The sequence below is a fragment of the Nipponia nippon genome, unplaced genomic scaffold (genome assembly GCF_047370975.1).
Source record: "Nipponia nippon isolate SJK-2023a ecotype South Korea unplaced genomic scaffold, ASM4737097v1 scaffold_58, whole genome shotgun sequence".
NCBI classification, from domain to species: Eukaryota; Metazoa; Chordata; class Aves; order Pelecaniformes; family Threskiornithidae; genus Nipponia; species Nipponia nippon.
In genome coordinates this window covers 450,103-463,892 of record NW_028262378.1, presented here as the reverse complement: position 1 = coordinate 463,892, position 13,790 = coordinate 450,103, and the positions used below count along the sequence as shown (strand labels likewise).

Genomic DNA, 13,790 nt, shown 5'->3' with positions numbered 1-13,790 from the left:
GTAAAATGCCTGTCATCTTTCTTACCTTCTGCCTGCAGTACTTGTTTGGAGCTCGGCGACCTCAGGCTCGCCTGCTGCTTTACTTTCCCAAAGGTGAAGCCTTTCTTCAGTCTACCACCGCTTTGAATGTACCTTTGGAAAAGGGGCAGCGTTTTTCCTCAGGTTTGAAAACACTGTCCTGCTGCTGGTAAAATATAAATAAGTAACCCAAGGAAAGACTTATTTTGCCAGGCAACTATGCTGTGTTCGTAAAAGCATAACCATGTGCATGTATGCCTGATGAGACACTGGCTGATTCATTGACAAACTCCACTGAAAAGAAGTATCCTGTAGTGATGCTTCCTTCTCAAATAAACTCCAGGGTTTTTTTAAGTCCTCTTAAGCTGAAACTTGACAGCTTCCTTATCCCTTTGACGTTTAAGCAGCTGTGAGTATTTGACAATTAAATTGGTGAAGGACCTTGAGAGGAGGAATGATGCTAATGGACACCTGCGGAATAATGTGAAATGGTTCTTTAAAAAACAATAAAAGAAAAATTTGTGAAGAAAACAGTCAGGGTAGCTGATGTTTTCTATCCCCCAAAATCACTCGGGCAGGAGTCTGAAGAGCTCTCTGTTAGTAATGCTGTTGGTATCTTTCCTGGAGTAATGGCATTGAGTCCAGTTCCTAGAGGCTGAGTTGAGCAGCTTTTAGGTATGATTTTTCCTGACATGCGGTCACTATCCTTGCTTAGAGCTAGAGGTATGTGCAAAATTTTGCTAGGCCATCTGGCTAGAAGTGTTGGTTAAATAGTCCTGTATGTCGGATTGCAGTGCAAGTCTTTTGCATCCTGGACAAGTTGCCAAAGAAACAGTGAAGTTGAAGGGACTAAGGTGGCATTTTAAAATTGAGCTTTACTGTCTTCAGGCTAAATTGTGCTTTCTTGGTGGTTGATACTGCACTGTAGCCATGAAGACTTGCTCTCTTTGCATCTTCCTGCAACAAAACGGATTTGCACTGCACGTAGCTGTGGAGTAGTGAAAGCTGTGTTTGTTGACGTAGCAGAAGAGGCCAGTCTACAGCACCTGAAGTCAATGCACAGCTCTGGTGGCTCCTGTGGTAGAAGTGGCAATAGCCTTACCCTTCCTGTATGCCACTCCTTCTGGACGCTGTGCAGGCTCAGGGACAGCCGCCATTTCTGGGGACCCGCCTGGCGCTGGCAGCGGGGTTCTCCTGCTCTTGCTGTCCTGCGAGGCAGGGACAACGGAAAGCCCTGCACAGAGCCCCGGGGGCCCTTTTCTAGAGCCTTCCCCCGGAGTACGATCATGCTATCAAACTAGCAATAGGGTGAGCTATGAGTCATCCCTCTCATTATCCTGGGAATGTTAGGTAGAAATAGGTCTCCCTAAGGAATATCTGAAAAAATATTAACGTGTTTCATGCGCAAAGAACAAAATGGAATCCAGAGAAGAACTGGTATCTTCTGGAAGTCCAACTCAAGCTGTCCACACTTGGAGGGAGACAGAGGAGTGTGTTTGCGAATGCAAGCATCCTTCTGCATGGGCATGGCAAAGTGATGTCATGCTCAGATTTCTGTGTAGATCTTGGCAAGGACGTTCAGAAGAAAAAGAACCAGAACAAGAAGACACGGAAAACAAACTTGGTGTGTCCTGTGCTTAGGCCTGTGCTCTGAACAGAGGACCATTTCATAAGTCGACAGCAAGCTGACACCTGCTCGTCAGCAGACAGTAAAGGAGAGCCCGTACGGGAGTACAGGCACAGCCAGTTTCCATCTGCGGTCTTAGCAGGGGCGGTCTTGGCCCATCAGTACAAAGAGGACGAATGCAGACCTTCCCTTGACAACTTCAGTGTGCTTTGACATGGTTTTGAAGACAAAGGGATGTAAACCAGGGAGACATTCACGTGACTTATTTCTTCTAATGAACTGATTTATTGGTCCTTTTGGCATTTTTCATGTCTGCAAGGTAACAGAAATCAAAAGTCAGTGGGACCCCGCTTTTCCTGACAGATAGTAAGGTCTGAATTATTGAAGAGGCAGAGACCAACAAAACCCTTGGTTAGGCAGGCTTGAGAGTCCATCAAAGGGCCAGGAAGATGCTGAAGGGACTCATCTGTCCTATGAGGACAGGCTGAGAGCTGGGACTGCTCAGCCTGGAGAAGAGGAGGCTCAGGGGGGACGGCATCAATGTGTCTTGATACCCAAAAGGAGGGTGCAAAGAGGATGGAGACAGGCTCTTTCCAGTGCAGGACCAGAGGCGATGGGCACAGCCCGAAACACAGGAGGTTCCCTCTGAACATCAGAACGCACTTTTTTACTGCGTGGGTGGCTGAGCCCTTCCAACCTCAACCATTCTGTGATTCTGTGATCTGTGACTGCAGACATCATCAAATAGCGTTTGTCCTCTCTGCTGCCCACCTTAGAAGTCTCTAGAAATCGCTAAAGGCACAAATAAGGAGCGGCTTGGATGCTGTTCAAATCAGCCACCTTTCCTTTGGATCCCAACGAGATCCGTATGTTTAAAGAAGAAGAATTGCTGAACCGCCCTTCAAGCTCTCTGTCTGTCGGCCTGTAGGGGAGGGGACTGATGGAAAATGTTAAGACACTTTAGGAAAGAGAGCATATTTTGTTCCGGTTTCCTCTTCTGATAGCATCTGGTCAGCAATACAGCATGTTAACGTTCCGTCGACAGTTGTAACACCAAACAAGGATCAGAGGAGAGAGGCAAGTGTAAACGGCTTTTTGCTGAAAGAGATTCTCAGAACGGAGGAAAGGCTGTGAATTGTAAGATGCCAGAAATTGTAGAAATGTGAAGAGAGCATCTCGTCCCATCTGTGGTGAACTCCGCACTGTGGCCAGTGTCGTATCCTCACGGGAATGATTAAAGATTAGCATGAGATTCCAAAAGAACTGGTAAATGTCATTAGCAACATCAAAAGTCAGTTGGGATAGAAACACTCGGTTAGGATCCTAGCCTTGCACTTTCTTATGCAGCTCCGAGCTGAAAGCAGACAGTGGTATTTCCTGCTGTGCTGCAGGGGAGAAGTTTCCACATTGCTAAAAACCCAGCATAAGACAGCCCTGCCTGGAGCTACCATTGCCCACAGGCCAAAAGACTCCAATTATAAAACTTCTGTGCAGCCCGCGCAGCAATGGGCTTCCCACCGTTCTGAAAGCTGGGAGGGGGAGCAGGCTATCAGGCAGAAGTGGCCCAGAAGATGCCCATGGAGCACTGGAGATGGCGCTCAGCCAGCACCAGCACAATGAGGAGGGCTTCTCGCTTGCGGTCCAAAACCAGGCCAAGAGAAAAGCAGCAAGAGAGCAATCTCCATTTGTGAAAGGTTCCCAACTCCTAAAAGGGCAAACTCCGTGAAAGATGCTTCCTTTTCTTTTCCCTCTTTTCTGCATAAGCTCTTCCTGTTTGATAGGAGGAAGAGAGGAAGTGACAAAAACTAGGACTTGTGTTCAGCTTGACTAAATCTAACATCGCCAAGGGAGAGAAGCAGCGCTCTGGAGTGCACAGAAGGGAAGGGAAGGTCCTGGGGGCACGCTGGGACGCGTGAACACGGGGCTCTGGGCCAGTTGGAGAGCAACAGGGAGGTCTGCAGGGAACATGAGGGCAAATGTGGGGCTTGGGGCACGCCAAGAGGACCCAAGTGCCCAGGGGTCAGTGGGCCTCGTGACGCCCCCAGAGGACACCCTGCCCCTCCCGGCCTGGGTGGCGGGTCACAGTGGTGCCCTTTGTGACCCGCCTCTGTGACACCCTGTGGCACTGCATATGGTCAACGCGGTCACAGCCCCCAGCCTGCAGTGTCCGGCAGGACGGCGACGGGACAGGGCGGGAGCCTGGAGCTGGCGAGCAGCCCCTGAGCACAGCCCACGTCTTTCCCCGGCAGCCCCGCGGTGCCAAGGCATTTTGCCAAAGCTTCCCCCTTCCCCACCCCTAGCCCTTTCCTGCGTCGCGCAGGATGGCGGAGAGACCCCCCAGCCGCCCCAGGGTGGCCTGGGAGGAGAAGAGGGCTCCCCAGGAGAGCAGCTCTCCACCGCAGCCCTACGAGGTGTGCGTGCCCCAGCCGCTGCAGAGAAGTAAGTGAGGGGCCCCGCCGGGCTGGGCAGGGCTGGGGCCTGCACCCTGATCGACGCCAGGGTCCTGTTTCCCGGGCACAGCGGCAGTGGGGGTCCCACGGGCGGGGAGCACGGCACTGGTGGAATGCTGCTCGGGGCTGGGAGCTGGCCCCAGCACAGCCTCCCCCAGGGTGGGACGGGGCTCCTGCTCCAGGCTATGGGGCAGCAAGAGGCAGCTGGCCTGGAGGGAGGCAGCAGTGGTGGGGGACGGGCACCTTTCCAGCCTGTCTGCAAGCGAGTTCCTAAGCCCGGTGCACTTGTGCCTTTCTGTGCCGCACTGCGCTCCAACATCGCAGCCCATCTGCCGGGCACCCTCCAGGCCAGACACCCATGGGGAGACTGCGCCAGGGGAGTGGGCACGGGGCCGGATGGAGGGCAGAGCTCCTCCATCTCCTTGCATTTGCCTTCAGCCCCTCTCTACAGCCCTCCCTGCTCTCCTCCTTTACTAGGTGCCCCCGCTGGTGCATCCAGCTGGCAATCTCTGTACCGAGAGGAAAAAGAAGCCGTAGAGCTCATCCAGGCTTTTCTGAAGAGCTCAGAAAAGGTAAGCGTGGCTATTTCCATGGTAGCTGTGCCTGCGTCTCCTGACGGTGGCACCGGCTCTGCTGCCTGCTGCCGGGGCTGCTGGGGGGCTGGTGGCTGGGCAGAGCTGCTCCCCCCAGGTCTCCTGCACAGCACTGCAGCCCCAGGGCTCCAGTGCTGCTGGCCATGTGTCTACCCTCTCACGCTCCCCGTTTGTCTCTCTGTCCCCTGGCTGCCAGGAGGAGGCCCAGAAGATACAGTTCCTAGAGACCATCTGCACCCTGTGCGAAGCTGCCAGGTGCAAGGGCTTGTCACAGGGCCTGAATGCGTTCTGCCACAGCTTTGAGTTGGCAGAGAATATCAAGGTGAGGGGACACCTGGCAGGTCTGGGGACGGGGGCAAGGTCCCCGGGCACCGGCACAGTGTGCGGGCAGTGTGCGGGCAGTGCACGGACAGGGGTAGGGCAGGGACAAGTGTGAGTGGACGCGGAGCTGCCCTGAGGGGACTCGGGTGCCGCTGAGAAGCCCTGCCAGCAGAGACCCCATCACCGGGAGTGGCAGGGGGCACGCTGGGGTTGGTGCTGGGGCGGGGGCAGAGGGTCTCCACCAGCCCCACCGCCTGGTGCTGGGTCTGCTGGCACTGGCTGCTGGTGGCTGCCAGGTGCCATGCCGGTTGCGCTTTGCAGGTGCTGCTGGAAGAGGAGCCCGGGGACCACCTGCACACAGCGGTGCGGCAGCAAGCCATGCTTGCCATCGCCGCCTTGAGGTAGCTGCCCAGCCCCTGGTTTGGCTGGCACCTCTCCCCGTCCCCCATCCAGGCAGAGTCCAGTAGTGCCGTCAGAGGGACTCTGCTCTGCCCTGCTCGCGGCTTGTTGGGAGGGCGTAGGGGAGGCCAGAGGGATCGTGCAGCTGCCTGCCATGCCTCGGCTCTTCCCCAAAGCGGGAGGCGGGAGGCAGGAGGCGGGAGGCTTGCCTGCCAGGACTGTCCTTTGGCCCAGGCCATGTTGGGGAGGGAGGAGGTGCCTCCTGGCAGGGCTCCCTGCACACCCTCCATCCCTCTTGGGGACCCCTGCTCCAGAGGCGCGTGGCCACCTGCCCAAGGCATCGAGGCGCCCAGCACCAGTGTCCAACAGGCCCCTCTCTCTCTTTGCAGCAAAGTGGAGATGGTGCTGGAGGGCAAAAAGAAAAGCCTTTTAGAGGCCTGCTTCAGGAGTGTCTTCTTGCTTCCTCCAAAAACGGACATGCAGGACCTGGACACTGCTCTCTACTTTAACGTAAGTGGTGGCTGAGCGGCAGGAGTCCCTAGTCCCTCTGGGCTGCTCCCTGGCCGCCATGTGCTGAGAGACACCCGGAGATCCAAGGCAGGGCAGGGGCTCGGCTTTGCTTTCCCACCCTCCTCCCTTCACCCGCAGTCCTTGGCGTGGGGAGTTCAGATCCATCTCCAGGGTGAGAGGGACTGCAGAAAGACTGCCACAACCCTTTGTCCTTCTTGCAGACCCTGGATACCATGGATACCATGCTGTGGATGCTGGTGCTCAGCTCTCCTGCCTCTGGCTTCACGCAGCTGCAGACAATCTTACAGGTGTGGCATTGGCAAAGAGTGGGGTGCGCAGGGGCTGTTCCTGACGCTGGAGGGACGGGAGTGTCCACTCTCGAGTGGATGGTCCCCACCCCAGTGCCACGCACAGAGCACATTGCAGGGAGGGTGCCCAGCTGCCTGGGGGAGCCAGGGCTGGCCCGCCATGCTCTTCTGGCAGCCCCGTGTCCCCTGGCTGCACTCAATGTCGCTTCCCCTCTGCAGCCTCCTCCTGTGTCACGGCAAAGCCTTGCCCATGGCACTTCTGGGCCAGCTCCGTCCCCAGAGCTTTCCTTGCACCAAAGCGGTGGCAGACATTTGACCCCTCTCCTTAGGCACCTCAGCGGTGGCAGCTGGTGCTGCTCTTCCCCTGCCTCACCGTCCCTCGTGCTTTCCTCCCCAGATCTGACTGGGGCAGAGAGCCACTGAGACCTGCCTGTCCTGCACAGGCAGCCCAGCCCTGAAGCTCTGTACTCCTGGCTTCCCAGGGGGCCGTATCCCCATTGCCCCACTGCAGACCCTGCAGGCAGGCTCCTGCCCAAGAGCCCAGCCTTCACTGGAGAGGGGACACAGGGCTGTGTTGTGGGGGAGGGCACGGAAGGGAGCAGGCACTGCCCTGGGGGTGGCATCTGCCCACCTTCCTGGCCACAAGGGCTGCGTGAGTCCAGCCAGGGCTTCAGCAGTGCTGCTTCTGCTGGCGCGGGCACCAGCTCCCATGGCACGTGAGCACTTTCTCTCCTCCCAGATGCTGCTGACCTTCGTCAACTGCCAGAACGCAGCTGCGTGTGAGAGGGCTGTGGGGAGGATTGGGAGGCTGAGCGATTTGCTGGCCAGCTCTTCCTCAGTGGAGGTAAGGAGCCAGGCAGCCTCCCCTTGCCTGCACACCAGAGCAGCCTGCAGCTCAGAGATGCCTGTGAGGCAAGCCTGGGCAGCGACTGAGGCATTCAGCAAGGCTCTGCCCTGGAGCCAGCGTCTTGCTTTCTTTCTTTTTCCCATGCTCTTCTCTCCCCAGCTGGCTGCTTTGGGAGGGCCCTCCAAAGCTCTGACTCCCCGGGGATCCTTCCCCGTGCAGACTCTTGGGTTGCAGCTGCTGCCCCTCAGCCCTTCTACCTGTCCTGCCTCCCTCGCCCAGGTCCGGAGCACCTTTGTAGGAGACGATGACAGCCGTGCCTGCCAGACAGAGATCCGTATCCCCATCCTGGGACAGCTGCTGGGGCGTCTCATCCTTTGCCGCACTTGCACGAACTGGGAGATCAGCTGGGGGGCTTTGGATGCTCTTCATCGCCTCTTCAGGTTCATCCTGTGGCAAAAACGTAAGTGAAGCTGTGGTGGGCTGTGTCCCTCCACACACAGGCATCTCCTCAGATGCGTGCTTGTTTCCCTGAGTGTTGCAACGGACCGTTCTTGTGCCTGCTGGAGGCTGTCCAGGAAAGCCTGCCAGCTTCTCTGTCCCTCGCATCTCAGTTATTCCAACAACGTGTGAGTTGTGTGACTGCGTGCAGAGTTCTAGTTCCTTTGAGCTTCCCAGGCCATGAGCATTTGCACACATACGCTTGAGGCAGGTGTCTCTCATCCTTCTCCATCGTCCCTGAGGTCCCTCTTGTTCCCTTCACCTGTCGTCACCCTTTGCTTTATACCCCTGCCCACCACCTCCTCCCCTGACTGTGGGTCGGAACCCCCTCCTCAGCCATTCCTAGTTCAAAGCTCTTTTCACCATTTGCTAAGCTTGTTGGCAAAGATGCTTTGACCTAATTGATCACTTGTCTGTGATCCCCTCCTGTTTAGGCACGATGCTGCCAGAGGATAATCCAGAGCATCCGCGGCGTCAAAGGGAATGGAAAGCTGAGAACACCACCTGGCTTTCTTCGCCCAGCACCAGCAACATAACAATGGTAATGAGCTCCTCCCTTGCTGGGCCTCTTGTGCCCAGAGATCCAGAATCAGTGGGGCCGGCATGGCCTCACTGTCCCTGGTGAGAGGGTTGCTGCTGTCCCCGAGCAGGGACTAGAAGGGGCTGCACTCCCAAGTGTCCCAGCATCAGCTCCAGCCTGCCTGGCCACCAGCAACCCCTGGTTCTCTGTAGGGCCGGCACGCTGGGCTCACGACCCCAACCCTCCTCCCTCACCCTGAGGGCCCTCTCTTCTCCTCCTCCACCACGCAGTACTGCAGCCCCTGCTTCCAGCTTTCCTGCGGGCACCGCTGCCAGCACTGCTGGGCCATGTCTTGCCAGAGCTGCTCTCACTGCTCAGCTAAGCAGCACCATCAGGGCGCTCGGTGTGCCATGTCTTCCCCGCCTTCCTTCCTCCCATAGGCGTTTGGAAAATACCTGCAGCCTTCTGAGAAGAGAGACGTCGTCCTCGTGGCCATTGAGGCCATGAGAGACTCCAGCGTCTATGACAAGGAGGAGGCGAGCAGCATCCTGGATGTGGCTGGGAGAGAGCCTGCCTCCTGGCTGACAGAGGTAAGCGGCCTGTGGCTGCCCTGCCCTGAAGCCCTTTCAGGCACTGTTCCTCCCTCCCTCCCTCCCTCCCTCCCTCCCTCCCTGATGCAGGTGCCTCAGGCACCTTGAAGCCATCTGAAGCCAGCAGAGCAGGATGGGAAGAGCAGCAGTTTGAGAGGCAGCTGAGGAAATGGCTGCATTCCAGTGGCAGCACCATCCTCACCTGTGTGCCCTCCAGGTGCCAAGCATCGTGAGGTGCATCTATGAAAACACGGCATGCATCCGCACGGCATCCGCCCGGCACAGACTGGACTTGCTGCTTCTCCTGATGACGGAGCAGTGCCCCAGGGGAGTGGTCGCGAGCCTGCTGAAGCTCTCTCCATCGTGTGACAGGTACTGACCCCAGCAGCCCCCGGGGGCTTGTGCCGTGTGGGGAGAGGGGCCTGGAGACTTTCTGGCTGCCGGAGCCACGGGAAAGCGCAGGACACCCCCAAGGAGCAGGGCCCTCCAGCCCACGCCACTTTCCAGCCCTGGTGGATGTGCCAGGCCCGCAGTAGCCAAAGCTGGCCAAGGCAGCCCAGAGCCCTGCCACGAGGTTCCTCCGGGCCCCACGGGGAAGACTATCTCAGCCCCCTCCTCCTTGCCCAGGCAGGGACCTGGGCACTCCAAGCGAGGGGTCGGGAAGGGCCAGGACAGCCTGGGTCCTGTGGGGCTGGCGCGGGCACAGTGTGGTGGCCGAGGCAGCCCTGCTGACAGAGCGCTCTGGGCCTGCAGTGCTGCTCTGGCCATGTGGGACGTGATGCTTTCCCAGCCCCACACCCTGAAGAAGGTCTTGAGGGAGCTGCTCAGCCAGCTCCAGGACCAGCGGCTGCGCAGGGTGTTCAGCTCCAGCACAGAGGACGCCTGCATCCATCACTTGGCTGTGAGTGACCAGAGCAGTCCTTGCTCACCCTCGGGGCTGTGCCTGCCTCTTCAGGCAAACAGGCACGGCCCTCTCCCCTCCCATCTGCCCCAAACAGTCGCCTTCTCCAGGACATAGGGACACAGCCCCTTAGGGCCAGCAGGGACCCGCCCAGCAGCAGGTTCCCCTGCGCCAGCCATGCAGGGCCACCCCACGCTGCTTGGGCCCCGGTGCACAAATACGAAGCCCAGGCAGCCCCTGCCTGCCCAGGCAGCTCTCTGCTTCTCCCCTGCCTGCACCCCCCTGCCCTGCTCTGCAGACTGGAAGCCTGGGGCAGGGCAAGGGCTGGGTCAGGGGCAGAGATGTGGCCTTTGCACAGGCTGAGCAGGCTGCAAGGTTGGGGGCAGGAGACACTCGTCACCACTCGCGTGTCGTGCCTCCTTTGTGCCCGCTCTTGCTGTTGCATCGCTCCTCAGAGGCGTGAGAGCAAGAGGCTGCCGATGCTCAGAGGACAGGAGGAGCCGGCACAGGCAGCCATGTGGTGTGCGGCGAGGCGCAGGGCGCGGGGAAGCCAAGCGGCCCTCCACGGGCAGAGCTGCCCCTGGGTCGGGCTGTCTGGCCCCGGTGCCCTTGCCCTGAGGTGCCAGTGGGAAGCAGGAGCCACACGGAGCAGGGAGCCCAGTGGGCTCTGCCAGTCTCTCACTGCCGCCTTTGTTTCAGCTGCTGGCCTCCAGCGACATTGAATCGGAGGAGTTTGCTAGCCTCTACAAAGTCCAGAGGTACCTGAGGCGTCCAAGCCTGGTGCTGCTCTCGCTGGTGCTCAGAGGCCTCATCACGCTGTCGCAGAGACCCGAGACGGTGAGCAGGGCCTGGTCAAGTGAAGCCATGTTGGCAGCCTGGGGCTGGAGAAGTGGGTAACGCGGTGGCTTGGCCTGCCCTGGGAGTCAGGAGGTGGGGTGACAGCTCCAAATGCCCCTGCTGTCCCCTTTACGGGCCCCAGGCTCCTTCAGGCTTGGACCTTGCCGCTGCAGCGCAAGGAGAAAAGCTCCCTCACCAGCAGCTCTCACTCCTGGCTCATCCCTGTGGTGCCAGGCAGGAATTTCTGCTCCACACCGAGGCAGCCAGCGCCAAGGTGCCTCAGTCGAGGGAGCCCTGTCCCCAGAAGAAGCGTTCTGCTGAGAGAGGGGGATGAGCCAGAGCCCAGGGTACAGCTGATGCTAGGGGCTGACTCTGGGGCTGGGGCAGTGGGCCTGTCATGAAGGGGTCACAGCCTGCTCATTGCCAGCTTGGAGATGGCTGCCCTTCCCCGCACCCTGCGGTGCACGAGCCATGGGGGTCTGCAGAGTGCTGCCATGGAGGGGCCTGGTGGTGGCTGCCTGGGGAGCTTTCCAGGCCCGGAGGGTTACCAAGCCTTCTGCCCCTTTGGTTTGGGATTCCTGTGCCACCTGCCAGGAAGGCGGAGAGGAGGCTGGTGCTTAGTGGCCAGAGCATTTTTGCCAGGGTGGCCTTTCACCGCTTCACAAGAAGAAAATTCTGTGCTTCCTACAGGCAAGAAAAATGCTGGTCCTGCTGCCGGACATCATGGAGACGCAGCAGAATGCCAACACTGACAACAAGATGAAGGCCCTGCTTGTCTTCAGAAATGTGATGGGTCATATGACGAGGGAGGAGGCCAGCCTGACCGCTCTGCAGCTGGTGGAGAAGCTCCTGCCGCTCTTTGATGATGTAAGGCTGCTGTGATGTAAGCCACGCTGACGCCCTTGCTCAGGGAGAGGCTGTTGCTGACGTCCTCCTGTTCTCCTCCCTGCCAGGAGTCCAGCCAGCTGCGAGAGCTCTCCATCTGCCTCTTCAAAGAGGTGCTACAGATGGTGGTGGGGAACGACAAGCGGCAGGTGAAGGAGAACGTGCGGAGAAGCCTGCTCCGACTCTTCTTCCGCATGAGTGACGAGAGCGAGAGCGTGGCCAAGGTAGAGATTTCAAACGTGACCAGTGATGCGGGGAAGGGCGTGCTGCCAGCACAGGGGTGGGCTGGGCATCAGGGAGGGGGAAGGGCTGCTGGCAGTTGGCCTCTTGGCGTCTGTCTCACCCCAGGCTCCAACTGCCCGAGTCACTGAGGACAGGGCAGAGCTGCCCTCCTTCCCTGCCCCAGTCCCACCACTGCTGCAGAGGATGGAGATGTGGGGTCCCCTCCCATCCCTGCTCCCCACAGTCCTGTCCCTGGCAGGTGTTGGAGGCCAGGGCTTTGAGCCCCAATCCCTGTCCCCCTCTGCAGGCCTCTCAGGAAGCCCTCCTCGTCGCTGCAAAGCTGCTGAAGTGGAGGCAGCTCAAGCACCTGGCCCAGACACAGCAGACCTGGAGAATTGGGGAGTGCTTGGTGAGGACAACCCCCAGGCCTAGGGCCCGGGCTGGACAAGGGGTGCCCCTGTGCAGCTGTGCCTGGCCTGCCCTGCTCCAGCCCAGAGCCCGCAGCCTGGAGCTGCATCCTCCTTCCCTGCCCCAGGCACAGAGCCCCCCAAGGGCTCTTCTCCAGGCCCCTCTCCCCTCCCCACCCTCAAGATGTCGAACGAGACCCTAGCCCACCCGGGCCCTGGCAGTGGGACAGAGGGCTCTCAGGACCTCCAGATCTGCCTCTGCCTGGGGCTCTCTCTGAACCTCAGCCCCACAGGGCTCCTGGCTGGGAGATGGGAAGGGCCTGAGGTGGGAGGGGGACCGGGGGTGCTGGGAGGAGGGACCGGTCCGGCCGAGAGTGGGGAGGGCCTGTGCCAGCCCCATGCCCTTGTGCTCTCTCCAGCTGGTGCAGGACAGGAGCAGACTTGAAGACTATCTGAGTCAGAGCCTGCCGTACTTGAAGGACGCTCAGGTCCCCTTGCGAGAGGCGGCCGTGAGGTTCATTGGTGAGCCACAGCCCCTGGGGACCTTCCTTTGGCAGCCTGGCCCCAGTGCCAGCCGCTGCACTGGCAGCAAGGGGCAGCCCTGTGGCTGCCAGAGCCCCGGCTGCCCCGGGCAGGGCCTGGGCAGCCAGGGGCTCTGGGCCTCCCTCTCCCAGCCCTGCCCACGCAGGTGGGCTTGGTGGCCACCCTGCTCAGTCCCACCCCGCCTCGGGTCCCGTCCTTCCCTGGGGTCACCCTGCTGAGGGGGAGGAGGGTGTGCAGCCAAACCGGCAGAGCCGGGAGCTGTGCTGCTGGGAGCACGCTGGGGAGCGGGAGGTCTGACGCAGCTCTGTGCCTAGGGCTTGCCGTGCGGCACCGGAGGGACCAAAGCGAGGAGGAGCTGGCTGAGCTCTGCAGCGGTGAGCAGGGGCAGTGCTGTGTGTGGCGGGGCTGGTGGGGCAGGGGCCCCAGCCTGGGCAGGGTGCTGCCATGCCTTGCCCTGCTGCAGGGAAATGCTTCAAGGGCAGGGGAACATCTCAGGGGCATTTGGGGCATTCCTGAGCAGCAGCTTCCAGCTGATGCCTTTGTCCCACCTGCTCCTCCTGGCCAGGGAAAGGGATGGGTGGGGCTGGCATGGTCCGGAGGGGATGCCTGGGGGTCTCTGCAGATCGGTGGGCTTCAGCTCTGTTCTCTTTCCTCCTCTTGCAGCCCTACAGCTTTTGGAGAAAGATGATGAACTCTCAGTCTCATCCCTGGCAATTCAGACCGTGCTCCTCCTGAGATCTCCCAGGAAGCAGCCAAAACGGGGATGGGCCCTGTGGGCGCTCTGCTGCTGGCCCTGCAAAGCTGGGCAGAAGTGAAGCGCTCTCCAAGAAAATGGCTCTGTTGGATTAAAGCTGGAAGCACAAGTCCGAGGCCATGGTGTCCTTCACACAGGAAGCACCCTGAGCGTGCCCACAGCAGCACAGCACACGCTGACGCAGGGCATCCTTGCCGCAAAGCCCCAGCTGCCCTGCTGGACTGCCACACCTGGAGGTTTCATCCTGCTGTTCAGACGCGGCCACCTCTGGCATGCTCTGGGCTTGCACATCCTTGTTTGGGAGCCGGGGGAGAAGTTTCCCTGTGGAGAGGGAGCAGCTGTGCCCTCAGGGGCACCCTGCCCCACCTCCTCTGGGCTGCTGAGGCCGGGCTCCCAGCCCTTTGGCCTCTGCCCCGACACATCCCCCTCACCAGTGCTTCTTGTCCTTCTACACTGAGCCCAGCTTCTCAGCAGGAGGACTACACTGCTGTCCCCACGCTTACCTGGTGTAGAATATGGAAAAGAAATTACAATTAGCAAATAGTAATTCTACCCGTAGC

General features: G+C 59.5%; 1 protein-coding gene across 1 annotated transcript; it reads left to right on the top strand.

The window, feature by feature from the left end:
- The first annotated feature begins 3,966 nt into the window (after positions 1–3,966).
- Positions 3,967–13,291, top strand: LOC148051684 (maestro heat-like repeat-containing protein family member 7). The gene is made up of 19 exons (XM_087735472.1): positions 3,967–4,084; positions 4,573–4,667; positions 4,885–5,010; positions 5,331–5,410; positions 5,798–5,918; positions 6,140–6,226; positions 6,966–7,070; positions 7,353–7,533; positions 8,006–8,112; positions 8,532–8,681; positions 8,899–9,053; positions 9,435–9,582; positions 10,282–10,419; positions 11,110–11,286; positions 11,373–11,528; positions 11,834–11,935; positions 12,353–12,455; positions 12,791–12,850; positions 13,140–13,291. Exons 1-19 carry the CDS (start codon positions 3,967–3,969, stop codon positions 13,289–13,291), a joined length of 2,361 nt encoding a protein of 786 aa, XP_087591598.1.
- Positions 13,292–13,790: the final 499 nt, after the last annotated feature.

Bases quoted from the DNA above. Each gene is read 5' to 3' on its own strand.
- LOC148051684 (XM_087735472.1), top strand. From the start codon at position 3,967: ATGGCGGAGAGACCCCCCAGCCGCCCCAGGGTGGCCTGGGAGGAGAAG. The intron at 4,085-4,572 runs GTAAGTGAGGGG...CTCCTTTACTAG, and splicing joins GCCCCAGCCGCTGCAGAGAA to GTGCCCCCGCTGGTGCATCC. The intron at 11,529-11,833 runs GTAGAGATTTCA...CCCCCTCTGCAG, and splicing joins AGAGCGAGAGCGTGGCCAAG to GCCTCTCAGGAAGCCCTCCT.